At 39.7% G+C, this 15,557-nt stretch overlaps 1 protein-coding gene across 4 annotated transcripts in view; it reads left to right on the top strand.

Moving 5' to 3' along the window:
- mprip (myosin phosphatase Rho interacting protein) overlaps positions 1-15,557 on the top strand; it is a 56,829-nt gene that overhangs the window by 12,540 nt on the left and 28,732 nt on the right. For all 4 annotated transcript variants that reach the window (XM_065253538.2, XM_065253540.2, XM_065253541.2 and 1 more), the window contains exons 4-8: positions 9,342-9,493; positions 10,928-11,012; positions 11,114-11,288; positions 11,988-12,432; positions 14,599-14,728. In XM_065253538.2, coding sequence (XP_065109610.1) covers positions 9,342-9,493; positions 10,928-11,012; positions 11,114-11,288; positions 11,988-12,432; positions 14,599-14,728 — 987 coding nt within the window. The remainder of the gene's footprint in view (positions 1-9,341; positions 9,494-10,927; positions 11,013-11,113; positions 11,289-11,987; positions 12,433-14,598; positions 14,729-15,557) is intronic.

Below are 15,557 nucleotides of genomic sequence, written 5' to 3' on the forward strand. Positions count from 1 at the left end.
TGTGATCAGTCCCCTGCCTTCAGTGGAAGAGCCAACAAGAGTGTACAGGACCTCTTGAGACCAAAGATGATATTAGACCCCTGACATCGGTGTGAGAACCAGTGATGGTTAACAAAGCCCCTCGAACCTTATCTATGCCAGCTGCTTTGATCAAAATAATAAAAAATGATCAACATGATAAAAAATCGATAATTCTACAGAAATCCCACACCCAAATTTATGCATATGCTGATGTAAAGCTACAGCCAGCTACCTCTGTGTTTGAGGGCACACTTGCACTATCCAAATCAAAACGGTGACACAGCGCAATTGTTTTCCCTCCCTACTCCCCTAGAAGCATGCACTCACACTGTACTTTTATCAATCTGAGCCCGGTCGTGCTTTTGTCATTAGGATGCGATTGTTTTGAACAAGGCAGAAAAGTTGTTTGGTGCGCGATGACACGCAGCCCAGGGTTTCCCGCAGCACATTTAAGTTCGGGCGACCCACCTATGCTGGGAAACCCTACCGCCTTAACTAGGTCGTCAAAAAATAAAATAAAATTCGCTGCACAAAAGGCTGTCAAGTGCATCTCGGAGAATAGCACGTACACGCTTCACACCGCGAGCGGTCACGCACGTCACAAGGTCAAAATGAGAAAGACGTGGTCCGGACCGTCACTACCTAGATGATAACTAGTCAGTTGATAAAACATCTTTGAGAATAGCGCGGACGCGCTTCATACCGCGAGTGTGCACACGCGCCACACGGCCGAAATGAGTTAAAGACGTGGTCCGACATGTTTGGATGATAGCCAGTTGATAAAAAGTTGTCCGTGAGAACTGTAAGTGGACTTATGTTTTGGGGTTATTTAAGCCTCTTATTGTATTAGTCTATAGTTCTTGCAAATTTAGGGTAAGTTAGCTGGTGATTTTGTTGTTTGAGCGACCTGCTAGCAAGGTTTCACGTGCCTATTGATTAGACATAATTGTTGAGCGCTCTTGCTCACTTTATTTACGTAGATTTTTATATGCTACAGTAGTTACACTTCTTTAAGATAATGTAGTTAATAATCAATTTTTCACATTTTTGCGCCATCTATCATCGTTTCGCCAGACGTTCTACAACATCTGCTTCAGTTTGTGTTTATTAACCTGTTTCACTTCATCATGCAGCTATTCCCGGTAAAAACATTTAATTCATTAATTATCTAGTAAGTGTTCATTTCCTGTCATAGTTTCTACCACCTTAACAAATTTTCTGCGGGAAACCTTGCAGCCCTCTCACATGCCTTCATATTGCTTGGTTGGTCTTTTGCATGTGCAGTTCGGACATTCATGTAACCCTGCTGCTTGCATTTTTACGAAGGCAGCTGAAGGTGGGTGGTCACACAATTGACTTCTCTCCTTTTGAACCGTGCTCTGGTGTGATTTCCGATCATGCTGTGCGTTCCGCGTCTGAGCCCAAGTAAACGGTGCTCGAGCCCACCTCTGCAGCCGGCCAGGGTGCGATTAACCAAACCGCGCCCGGATGTGGTACAAAGCGATCACACTAGTCAAACAAACCAGGCTGTGAGGGTCAAATGTGCCCAGGCGCGGTTTGGTTTGGATAATGTGAGTGTGCCCTGACTCACTTCACTTGATGGGCATTGATGTTGAAAATGAGTATGTGGAGCATCTCTAACTGCTGGAGGGTGTTCCCTCAGGTCTAGATGGTGAAGGGTTTAAGCTTATACTGATAAATATGACTCGGCAGAAGAAGAATTTGAAAAGTCCAAAAGAAAAACAAGTAATGGCACTCAAAAAGCAAACATATGACAAGATTGTTCAATGTAAACCTTACCTGTCATCCCAAGACAGAAACGCAGCAGTATTTTAAAGACCACGAGACCTGGAACAAAAGGAAAGCTCTACTTGATCTCCTCAATTGGAATGAGAAAGCGGTCAGGAAATAGCGGAAGGAATAAAAGAGAATGAGAAAGATGACCAAAATCATCCAGAATTAAAACATTTGTAAATCAACAAGCACTTGTATAAGTCAGGGTTTCCCGCAGAAAATGTGTTAACTCTTTCGCCACCAGCGTTTTTTTAAAAAATTGCCAGCCAGCGCCAGCGTTTTTCATGATTTTCACAAAAGTTTAATGCCTTCCAGACAATGTTCTTCTTTAAATATATAAACATACAATATACCAAATGAAAGAACAGACCCTCTGCTTTCAAACAAAGAAAATCGTTTCATCTTCATAGAGATCCCATTCAGAGCGATCTTTAAAACAGACAAGGACATGCAGCCTCTTGCCATAGGGCAATACTTCCGGGTTTAAAATGTTGCCGAAGGGCACCACCTGGTGGATAATAGCGGTATTGCGGAAGGCCGGAAATACTTGTCATTGGCAGCGAAGCGTTTTCTCTTGATTGATGAGATATCTCGTCAATGGCGGCGAAAGAGTTAAGGTGGTAGAGTTTGGTGGGTGGGCAGGGCGTGGCAATCAAAGGGGCGGGGGCGTATAAGTCATGATGAAAATGAAAATATTTTTATTTAAAACACTCAAATAAAACTTAATTGTGAAGAAACTATGACAGAAAATGAACACATACTAGATTATTAATTAATTCAATGTTTTCAACAGCTACCTTTAACGGGAATAGCTGCGTGATGAAGTGAAACTAAAGGGTTAACTCTTTCACCGCCAGGGTTTTTAAAAAAAGTTGCCAGCCAGCGCCAGCGTTTTTCATGATTTTCACCAAAGTTTAATGCCTTCCAGAAAATGGTCTTCTTTAAATATATAAACATACAATATACCAAATGAAAAAAAAAAACGTTTTATCCTACCTTTAGTGGTTCTTTTGCAATCAGCTTTTGAATATGGGTAGGTTTTTGCAAAAACACCATATTTTGAGCAAAAAGCAGAGATAATTCAATTGTTGTGACGGACTTTTCATAGAGGTCCCATTCAGAGCGATCTTTAAAACAGACACGGACATGCAGCAGCTTGCCATAGGGCAATACTTCCGGGTTTAAAAAGTTGCGGAAGGGCGCCACCTGGTGGATAATAGCGGTAATGCGGGAAGGAGATATCTCGTCAATGGCGGGGAAAGAGTTAATAAACACAAACTGAAGCAGATGTTGTAGAACGTCTGGCGAACAATGATAGATAGCGCGAAGATTGTAAAAAATTATTTCCTTGACTATTAATTACATTATCTTAAAGAAGTGTAACTACTGTAGCATGTAAATAATGCACATAAATAAAGTGAGCAAGAGAGCTCAACAATTATATCGAATCAACAGGGACGTGCAACCTATCTAGCAGGTTGCTCAAACAACAAAATCACCAGCTAACTTACTTTAAATATGCAAGAACTATAGACTAATACAATAACAGGCATAAATAAACCCAAAACAGACCATTTCGGGCGTGTGGCGCATGTGCACGCTCGCGGTGTGAAGCGCGTCCGCGCTATTTCCCGAGATGTTTTATTAACTGGCTAGTTATCCTCCAGACAGCGACGGACCACGTCTTTCTCTCATTTCGGCCTTGTTGCACACATGCCCGCTGGCGGTGTGAAGCGCGTCCGCGCTATTCTCCGAGATGCACTTGACGGCCTTTTGTGTTTTTTTTTTTTTTTTTTGAACGACCTAGTTAAGGTGGTAGGGTTTCACAGCTTAGGTGGGCCGCCCGAACTGCAAAGTGCTGTGGGAAACCCTGTAAGTCCTCCTCTTAATCAGACTAGTGTCATTGATTAACCATTTGACTGTTTCTCTTCTGTAGTCACCTGACATCTAAACTTCGCGTTCGCGATAGTGTTGTATATTTTGAAATGTATCTGTTTTTTTATTTCTCCTTTATTGAAAAAAGTCTAAAAAGCTGCTGGACTTCACATCTACTGAACAGAGGGGGCTGCCCATTGCCAGGTGTTGCATAAAATGGTGCTGTTTCATAGACTAGAAATATTACTGACTTAAGTTGATATAGACACCAGGATTCAGACACTTTTGTACAATGGGTGGTTTTTGTATTTTTAGAGTGGATTCTGCATGTTTGGGCACATAGAAGCTCAGATCAGAAATGCTACTCAAAAGTGAAATATCATGCAATAGCATGTAAAAGTAAAACCCTTAAAAGCTTGTCCATCAGGCTGTATTTGTATTTTCACTTGGCCTAATAGGCACACTGAAAACTTTGCATTATGTGCCGTTATGTTGGAATAAGTGTGAATTAGTTGGATATGTCAAGGTATTGAAATCAGTGGCTGTACAGACTGTAAATTAATTTACCCAAAAAGTCACCATTTCATCAGACTCATATCATTCTCAACTAGTATGCCTTTTCCCATAAAGCACAGGGAAATGTTTTAACTCTTTCACCGCCAGCGTTTTTAAAAAAAGTTGCCAGCCAGCGCCAGCGTTTTTCATGATTTTCACCAAAGTTTAATGCCTTCCAGAAAATGTTCTTCTTTAAATATATAAACATACAATATACCAAATGAAAGAACAGACCCTCTGCTTTCAAACAAAAAAAAACGTTTCATCCTACCTTTAGTGGTTCTTTTGCAATCAGCTTTTGAATATGGGTAGGTTTTTGCAAAAACACCATATTTTGAGCAAAAAGCAGAGATAATTAAATTTTTATGACGGACTTTTCATAGAGATCCATTCAGAGCGATCTTTAAAACAGACACGGACATGCAGCAGCTTGCCATAGGGCAATACTTCGTTTTAAAAAGTTGCGGAAGGGCGCCACCTGGTGGAAAATAGCGGTATTGCAGAAAGACGGAAAATCTCGTCATTGGCGGGGAAGCGTTTTCTCTTAATTGACGAGATATCTCGTCAATGGCGGGGAAAGAGTTAAACACCAGTTAATTGTAGCCACATCTGTCAAGCTCCACAATAAGTGGAATAAAACATTTTGTATTTCACGAAAGAAAAATGCTAATACAGGTGTATGCTGACATGTGGACAGAATCTTTCGTCTCGGAAAACTGCTTTAATAAGATCGATATAACCCTTGTTTAATTGTGTAGTATTCACTGAGGCCTCGTTGTACCACATATTTAACTGCAAATCTTTTCTTTGGTATTTGACTGCAGTTATGCCCTTAGGATTCCTACGATGCAGGAATAGATCTATGAATAGATCATTAAACTTTATGCATTGCCTCATATTACTATAGATTTCTTATAGGCTCCCACCACCAAGTAAGTCCAAAGACTTTAATAAACTGGTGTTGAACTTTGCTGCACATAACTTTAATTATTTTCTATGTTTGTGACTACTGGTAGTTTTACAGGAATTTATGCAACAAGTTTAGTTCTCTTCTGGATAAAATAGTATAAAATTAGTTATATGATACATCTAGATACCTGTTATGATTCATGGCGATACAAAAAGATAAAGTTGTTTCATGTTTTCAGGGCCTCATAAGGAGTGACATGAAAATCTTTGTTGTCGTTTCTTCTGTTCTTACATCGCTGGTGTCTCATTACTCAGTTTTTTTCCTCAGCAGGAGTAGTGAAACAGAAACGCTGTTGCAGTTTATAACTGTGACACACTGTAATTGCCATATTTGGCATTCCCTGGAGTTTACTGGCAGCTTTTAATATAGCTAGATCACTTAAAATGGCCATAAAAGGAATCAGGAAAAGATAGCACAGCACCTGTTTTACATCTAGAGTCGGAAGAACGTCTGATAACAGCCAGGCCAGACAAGATTGCTGAGCATGACTTTCAGGATCTAAATGCTGAAAAAAATCTAAATCTCTGTTCGGTGCTTTAAAGGGGACATATATTTAAGTGCTATAATTGGGTCCCCAGTGCTTCTATTCACCTTATTCTGCCCCGCCCATTTTTAATTCTACGCTCTTCCTCATTTTGTCATCCGACTTCCATTAGCGCGACACGCCGCATCCGTAGCTAGTTTAGTGGTTAGAAGATTGTTTGTAGTTCACTATAACTTTAGCAAAATGACAAATATTTCTAATGCCGTAAATGTTTTAAGTTGGGAGTATGGAGAAAACTTCATACAACGCTCGGATAGTCTCATATTGTCCCATCAGTCGTCACGTGGGTAGACGATATGAAGTGGCTGTGGCCGCAGCAGGTAACCTATTGAGCATGTTGAGTCCTGTCAGGAGTTAATGGAGCAGCATTGAAAATTATTAAAGTACTTATGCCTACCAATATTTACAAAGTGTAAACAGTGATTTTGTCTTTTTTAAAGCACATGTGCACCCCAGCCAGTCCAATAACTCGCCAATTAATTTTCATTTGTAATGCACCATGATAGAATTAAATTGCAAACTTGCCAAGATTTATTCCTTCAAATCAGGAGACTTAAATCCTTTTAAGTGGAATCTACAGAGCTTGCATATGGTTTAAGAAATTCCTGACAGATAACATATGATTACATTGTAAAGGTTTAATATTACTGCATGACATCTGATCACACTGTGAAGGTTTAATGTAACTTTACAATAGGTAACATCTGATCACATAGTAAAGGTTTATAAAAATAACTATGGGGACTAAGAAAAAACTTTTCAGCAAGACCACCCTGCAATACATTAAGACGCAGCTTTATCAGAGTCATCAGGAGCTGATCCCAAGTGTTTATCTGGAAGCTGTTGGTGTATGTCCCTTTTTATAGGACATTTCTAGTCGTGTAGTAGTATTTCTAATGTAGCGGTGGCCAGGTAGTGTATGATTGTGCAGCATTTAAGCTTTACTCCACCATCTCAAAAAGGCCTTTAACCTGCTTGAGTCTTGTGCCAAACTGATCACCAATTTGAGTCCTGGTCTGAGTAGTTTTGAGTTGGAGTGGTTATAGTAATGCCATGTCCCAGATGAAAGTGAAGTCTGGGTGGATGAATGTAACGGCGGCGGTTTAACCTCCTTGTTGGTGTGCCGATTTCCAGACTAGACCACTCACTGGTCGAGTCCCAATGAGAAATTGTTGCAAAAGATTGATTTCTTTTACTGAAACAGAATAAACTTCTTGAACAAGTAAATGAGCTCTTTCCTGTGGTGGCCAGGAATGAAACACAATGCAATAGTGTGGTAGCCATTATTTTTTGGATTTCAGTGGACTTTTGGTATGTGGCCGTTGTTTAGTCTGGTGGTTTTAGCCATTTCCCTGTGATAGTGTCTCATGTCTTGTTTGTGGTGTACACCTCCACCACTGTGCTGGAATATTTGATGGTATGGTATTGGGTACTTGTATGGCTACACAGTCATAGGTCAGTAGCATGTAGATAGTTAACATGAAATTTCAGTCAGTTTCACATGTGAATTGTAAAACTATTTGAAACCTTTTTCCAGTTTGTCACATGGCATTGTCACATTTAAGTCAGAGCAAAACTGTTAAAAGTTAAGCCATAAAATAAGAAGCTTTTCTTTATATGTGTATGTACATTTTAACCTAAAATTAAATCGGATTTACTGATGTTATGTCAACTACCAGTGTTATAGTATGTGGGATGAGGGCATAGCCCTGGGATTCGGCTTGTGACATTTTGATAATATATGACATGATATTAGGGGTGTAATAATACATCTATATGGATTGATGCATCAATTATTTCCCTAAGTATATAATGAGTCGATGCCATGCGTAAAATATCGATATAAGGTACCTTGAAATTGACTAACGTCCATTTACGTTTTTCTGCCAAAGCATGCATTTTCGTTTATTTTCATCTGCTAATGTCAGCAAGTGATTACAATGCAGCAACAAAGTGGTTGTTGCAGGAAAAACACAATGAAAGAGACAAGACGCGTGTTGTCCATGAAAAACACAGTGTCCTCTCTCCTCCTGAATATCAGCTTTTATAGTAGCAACAAGTATTATATCGTTAGTATCGATATTGTATTGCATTGTAATGAACTGTCCAATTTACATTCCTATATGAGATATGATATAATATATATGATGTGGTTTGATTTGATTGAAATGTACTTAAAGGACAAGTTCGATATTTTAGACTTAAAGCCCTGTTTTCAGATTGTTTATGGTGAAATAGAATGGTTTTGACTGAAATTTCGACATTTGCGGCGGTCCTGAGAATTTTCGCGTGTTTGTGTTTCATCTCAGACCTCTACAATGGGTTTATAGGTGCACTGGAACAATCCTTCCTAAAATGCATTAAACTTTCGTTTACAAAGACGTGAAACTCACCGAGTGGTCAGGGGTGTTCACTGATATGCTCACACAAAAATCGCTGCAAAAGACGCATTCCAACAGCTGTTTTAGCATTCGTTGTTAACTTGTGGACCTATTTTCCCAAACGCCTGACACCCGTACATTCTTCCGCTTAGAGCTTGAATAATAAACACTCCAGCCCAGGTGGTGGCGCTAATCCGCCATTGCCAATTGCAAGAATAGAAACAAAGTTCCCGGCGCGGAGTAATACCGTACCTCACAGCACATCTAATACAAGTCAATGGAGTTGGTAAAAACTACGATAAAACCTGTTGGAATGCGTCTTTTGGAGCGATTTTTGTGTGAGCATACCAGTGAACACCCCTGACCACTCGGTGAGTTTCACGTCTTTGTAAACGAAAGTTTAATGCATTTTAGGAAGGATTGTTCCAGTGCACCTATAAACCCATTGTAGAGGTCTGAGATGAAACACAAACACGCGAAAATTCTCAGGACAGCCGCAAATGTCGAAATTTCAGTCAAAACCATTCTATTTCACCATAAACAATCTGAAAACAGGGCTTTAAGTCTAAAATACCGAACTTGTCCTTTAAAGGTTTGAGGGTTTTAACTGATGGTGCAACCAAGGTCGTTTATTGACAAGCATTCATTAAGTAGTTGGTCAAATGACAGAACCGTACAATTGTAAACATCTTAAAGTCCCTGAAATGGCAATCTTGAAAATATTTTTTAAACACATTATAATAAGTAATGATCTTATTATTTGGCCAGTACTTCTCTCATAATCCATGTCATAAGATTATTTTCAGGATCTTTGACTCTGATCATGAAAAATCATGCTTTTAAGCTAGTGCCTAGAGGTATGATACGATAAAGATGTTGTGCTTTTGTGTGCTTCGAACCGTGTAGAAGTCATTTAGCCATTTTGCAGTAGATATGTGAGGCATAAAAGGCCTCTGCTGATTTTAGGGTTCTTGTTGTTATTGCACAGTTGTTCTGTAGCTGGTAAACCCTGCTGTTTGCGACATCAAAGTCATGGATTCAATCAAAAGTGGCAGTTTTACTAATCAAATGTATTCCCTAGTTGCACTACAAGTTAATTTGGTCGTCCATCAAGATTAAAATGAGTGAAATGAGGCATTGAAAATTTGCTGTGATTCAACAGATAGATGTAGTAATTTTTTTCATCTGGTATCCCTTACAGCCGAGCACGCTCCCACAAGGAACTGTCAACATGAACCTCTGCACAGACGTAATAGATGCTGAACCCAGGACAGGACAAAAGAATGCACTGTGCATCATCACACCTGAGCAAGAGTACTACATTCGAGGAGACAATAAAGAGATCATCAATGGGTATGCAATGGTTTACCCCACCAATTCCTTGTCAAGATCAAATTGAATCTTAAAAACTTGCTTGTGTGAATAAAAGTTCATGAAATGGGTTACATTAAATGTAGTTTGTTTAATTTATTTATATAGCATTTAATAATGAAAGAGTCGACCAAAGGGCTACAACAGAAAAATAATATTATGTAATTAGCAATAAGTTTACAACATTAAAATTGCAATACAATACAATGCAAAAAACTGAACTGAAAACTGTAGTTACTCCAGTCCATAAGCCTTTTAATAAAAAACGTGTCTTAAGTAGAGATTAACAAACCTATACAGAAGTGGCAGATCACAAGCTAAAAGGCAGGTTATTCCAAAACTGCGGTACTGCCACCGAAAATGCATATCCCCCTTAAGCTTTAAGCGCATTTTGGGTACTGACAGATACAGTGTGTTTGATGACCTTAAAGGCCTATTGGTCTGATGGTAGAAGAAAAGATCCAATAAGTAGTTTAGAGCCAAACCATTCAGGGACGTATAATACCTTGATCTGGATTCTTTACTCAAAGAGGAGCCAATGCAAACTAGCCAAAACAGACGAAATATGTTCCCTCTTGTCCCAGTCAAAAATCTGGCTGCAGCATTTTGGACCAGTTGCAGGTGAGACAAACATGATTGAGTGACCCCTAAATATAGTGAATTGCAGTAATCCAATTATTCACATATTTCTCGCATAGGTACCTAGAGTGTTAGTTATAGGACCCAAAGTATTTGAGAGCATATTGGCTGAATCCACAACACTTCAGTCTTTAAATCGTTTAAGTGAAGAAAGTTGTCTGCCATTCAACTTTTAACTTCATTCAAACAAACAAATAATGACTGGGGAGATATATTTTCATCAGGTTAAAAAGCCTTGGTCCTTGATCTTTGAAAGCCAATGTTGACATTTGAAATCACCTAGACAAACACGCCCCTACCCCAATAGAATCTGGACCTTCTTTTGATAGACCCACCCTACACATACGCAACCTAGGCAACGATGTCGGTAGTATACACACCCCTTACTGCTGATTGGCTACAAGTGTGTTTTGGTAGTCGGCCTGACTCCCTCTTCCAAAGTGTTTTCAGAAATTGTGCACTCCGCCTTAAACTGGAAGATAAAGCTGTACATCATCTGCGTAACAATGATATGGAATCTGATGCTTGCGAAAATATTGGTTAATGGAAGGAGATAAAGAGAAAAGAATCCAGGACCAAGGACAGAGCCATGTGGGACACCACATAAATGTGGATGGAAATATTGACTGTTATTTATATGTTATAGTCTAATCAAAATAAACAAGATTTCACACAAGTTGCTTACATTTTATGTGAACTTTTTAAATCTCCCTATATTTATGGTTTGTTAAGCTTGAGCCATATGCAACAGTGCTGTAACCACCGGTCTTTTTACAGATGGAGTGAACAGCTAGTGGTTTATCCGAGAACCAACAAGCAAAACCAAAAGAAGAAGCGTAAAGTAGAACCAGCGACCTCACAGGTATTTGTTGTGGCCTTTTGATTTTTAGCTTTGGTGGGTTTAATGTTTCTGTGGGAATTAACTGCATATGAAATTAAAGTTATTGAAATGTTTGTTTGTAGGAGCCAGGCCCAGCGAAGGTAGCAGTGACTGGTTCAGGCATCCCTGATGCTGATAAAACTCCAGATTCCAGTTCTATCATATGGCAAGAGGAGCTGCAGAGCCGAGAGGCAGACGTGTCCCAGACGTGGTCTGCTAGTGAAATGTCACCACTTGGTTCCCAACTGCATTCTACTGGTGTGGAAGTCCTTAAAAAAATTCAAATTGCAAATTTTGTGGCTTTATGTTTGTGTTTATTAGCTTTGATGTCATCTGTATGCTAGCATACTCCTAGACCATTTAAATCTTTACCAGACATAATGTATAGTCTGACCAAACATTTTTGTCTAATACAGTTTTCTAGAATCAGAATGCAACCTTTTCTTTAATACCCTCAGCCTTCAACTAGTAATAGCAAATACTAAATCATGGTTCACGGCTGTGGCATGATGAGGGATGAGGGCTTCAATGTGGCCCACCCCGATATCCTGTTTCAATAGAAACACATCAACACAGGAAAGAAAACTGCACTTGTCAGGCCATTTAATGGGAACTTAAAGTAAAAATATACAAGGTCATAATGTAACGTATACAATAATAAGCATGGCCCATGCAGGACCACCAGTCTGAGAAAGCTTTGGGTTAGTTGACAGAACTTTTTCTTCTTAGTCAGACCAGTACTGTTGTTTAGCTATGTTGCGTTTGTTGAACAGGTTTTTATGCATTAAACACTTACCTAGTGTTTGGTTAAATATATTACCATGGTAACAGTACCTAGATAAGGTTTTTGAAATTAGGAAATAACTTTGTTGCTTCCAATAGCAGTATATCATTGTGGCAGGGCCAGCAAAGTACATTACGTACTCTCACGCTATTCTTTTATATTTCATTCAATAGGCGAGGGGTCAATGCTGAGTCGGTGTTCAGATCAAAGCTCTGTAAACGGTGACGAGGTGGACCGGAGCGGGCTCTCCTTCCACTCGGCTGTTTCCCAGCCCTCTCACGATCCCCTGTCCCCCACAGGCAGCTCATCTAGCAGGCACAGTGGAGAGCTTGGGGGCATCCCCCGCTGCCTCTCTCCTGCTCCCAGTGACCCCTTCCCATCAGGCAGCAGTCTGCTGTCCAACGGTTCCCACATCAGCGGCTCCATGAGTTCTCTAGACTCAGAAGCCAGCGGCAGCACTGTCACCAGCAGCGACAGCCACCCGACTGAACCAATTGGGCGCCTCCATCGCCCTCTGCCCCGCCGCAGTGATAGCGAAGCCCACAAGGCAGAGAAACGCAGTCGTCTTCGCAGTCCTGAAAGACAGGACAAAGATTCTGTCTTCAGCCCTGAGAGAAGGTAATCACAGGCTTTTCCCGTCACATGGCTTTTCTCTCTCTCTCTCTTTAGATTTTCTCTCTTTCTCTCCTTTTAAAGACATAAAGCATTTCAGCCACTTACCCATAAAAGCCTTTTCTCTAGACCGCACTGAGACTCGAGAGAGTTGTGCGGCGGATAGCACCACACAGAAGATAAAACAACACTCGCCTTATTAGGCCAAATCAAGAGAACCAAATACCAGGCGTTTTGCAATATGGACCTGTACATGCTTTTAATATGAAACAATAGGGATAATTATATCCACCCCCTGCTAATGTTGGCAGCACTTGTGACAGAAGTGAGCTGTCATTTAATGTAATTACTACTTTTCATTTTTGGGAACCCTTTGTCAGAGGTCAGAGATTAAAAGTCCTGGAACGTTTGAAATAAAAATGTTGATGTATTTGACATTAAGGGAGCTCCCTTTCCCCCAAGGAGACCATTCACAGATGAGCAGGACTGAAGAATTCATAAACCTGTCCAAAAGAAAAAGTCTCCATTTTGGTTTAATTTGGGTTTGTGGGAGTTCTGCCACAATGTACCCAGAAGCCAATGAGGCTGTGAGTCATGTGACGTAAATTCCTCACTTACTGGCTTTTTTGTTTCCTTTTAAGGAGGGCGGACAATGCTGCGCATATCCCAAAAATACTCAACATTCATTTCATATTTTCAGACATTTTTGTGAGCTGAGTTAGGAAATGGTAATGAAAGGTGCTACATTAATATGTAAAGTGACACATTTATTTGAACCCATTCGTACTGTTGATTAATAAATAAAATATTCATATTCAAGGTAACTGGGCACTATGTAAATGAGTTTTCATTATAAAACATATCAAACCAACAAGCACAATTTAAGACCTTAAAGAGGTTTCAAATGATAAAAAATATTAAGAAAGCATATAGGGTGTCAGACTCATAGATTTGCATCATTTAAAGTTCAAATCCTTTTTTATATTTTGGGGCAACCTCTGGCACAGCTTCAAAGCTGAAACTTATGAAATCCGGTCCAGCATGTTATTGAAACACACCAGGGCTTTGCTGTCATCAGTATTAAACATTTTACCCTGGTTACCCACATAACAAATCCCAATTTAACCCCTATTTATATTAAATTTTTGTGTATTATTAAACTGTACCTGTCAAAATGATTTGCAGCATCCACGTTACTTTGTGTTATTAGTTTTGAGCGGTTGTTATCTGGGAATAGCAATCCTGTAAATATCGTGAATCGTGACTGGCCAATCAGAATCAAGCATTCCATCGAGCCATGTAATAATCTGCTTTAAGAAACTTACAGCGATGTTTATGCAACCAAAAACAGCACTTATTATGTTGGGCAACGGACCCTCAGTCACTTACACTGAGTCAAGCACATGCTGCTGCTCGCAGTACAGAGCAGCAGGAAAATGAGACAAAATAACTCTCTAACAAGAAATGTTTGTTAATAAAAGTTTTACTTCTTTGTTTAATATAAAGGGGTTCATCATTGTACTGTTTTATTGGTTCTACAAAGTTTTTTTCTGCACTTTTGTCGCAGCATAAAGCAATGAGCCAACACGTCTTTGTTTGTTTGCTTCTGGCGTGGCTAACTTGTGAGTGACGTCCTTATATTTAGTAAGTGAGTAAAGCCCTATGTATGTGGCTTCAACAACCAGATGCATTTATATTTGTTCAGTTTCGTCAGCAGAGAGACTAAATACAGGTGTAAATGGGATATAAAACGTCCACATTCAGAGATGGTCAAAAACACATTTGACCGGTTGCTTCTACAGTAGCCGCCACAGGACAAACAAGATGAAGTCTGAGACAACATAGTGACCAAACACGTTCTGTAGAGCAGTTTGATCATTAAGGGCTACTGTAGAAACATGGTGGCACAAAACTGTGACTTCCATGTAAAGTGACGTGCAGTGTATAAAGATAGAAATGGCCTTTATACACCAATAAAAATACCACTGAAAATATTCCATTTCTGTCAATGGATCTTTTTAAAATGTACAAACTGCAAACTGGTAACATACAATTCCACAAAAATGACTAGAATCAGCTGAAGATTAGCCAACACAATAAAGAAGAGGCAGGCTGTATAGTTAAACTTGTTTTTACCAATCTACTAAACAATCTCTCATTCTGCATTCTTAGTGGGCGCTCAAATGTGATCGAGAAGCTGGAGGCGTTGGAGCTGGATCATGCTGAGAGAATGGAGGTGGAAGAGACGAACCGCAGTGGAGTCAGACAGGGCCGAAGTGAAATGAGACGGTTCCAGCGGGAGGTAATGAATACTTACCGATGCCCCCAGTGTTCAAACACACAGAGACTCTGATCGTTTTACCGCCAGCACTGTCATCACGGGCTTCCTTGAGAAACAGCCTGCTCACGCAAGCTAACCTACCTAGTTTCTTAAAGAAACAGTTCACCCAGAAACGTTCATTGTCTTCGTTTACTCACCGTTGTTTTGTTCTGGTTCCAAATGACTTGCTTTCCTCTGTGAAACATAAAAAGGGATGTTAAGGTGAATCACTCACTGTTGGTCTCTATTCACTTTCATTGTATGAAGAAAAACGGCATCAACATTCAGCACAAATATTGTCTATAATACGCTCTTGTGTTTTACTGAATGATAAAATGATGGGTACATGAAGACAAAAAAAATCTGTTTTGCATGGACTTTTTTGGTTAGGTTTAGGATTTTTAGGGAGCAGATTCAGCTTGTTGCTCTGAAGCTTTTATACGTGTAACATTTTTGTCTCAATGAATTTCTAGTTTCCATTATGAGTTTGCATTCCCTTGACAGTTTCTTTCCTGTTTCAGTCTCTTCTGTGCTTGGGGCTAAATAAATTTTCCCTTACAAAATGAACAGTTGCCATATTTAAGTGCTTTTTGTCTTTACGTCTGGTTGGTTTACATAGTTGCAGTATCTTGTCAGTCTTGTTTTTCCATTTAATACTACCCACCCAGACTCAGATCCTCTACATGCGTACATAAACGCACTAGATGAAAGTTTGTTCACCTTTCCTTTTGTATCTGTTTCCACTTATGCTGGTTCATTGCGAGGTTTGGTAGTTTCTCAACAATGTGAACGATGAAGATATTGATCAAGA

Source organism: Paramisgurnus dabryanus, chromosome 1 (genome assembly GCF_030506205.2).
Source record: "Paramisgurnus dabryanus chromosome 1, PD_genome_1.1, whole genome shotgun sequence".
NCBI classification, from domain to species: domain Eukaryota; kingdom Metazoa; phylum Chordata; class Actinopteri; order Cypriniformes; family Cobitidae; genus Paramisgurnus; species Paramisgurnus dabryanus.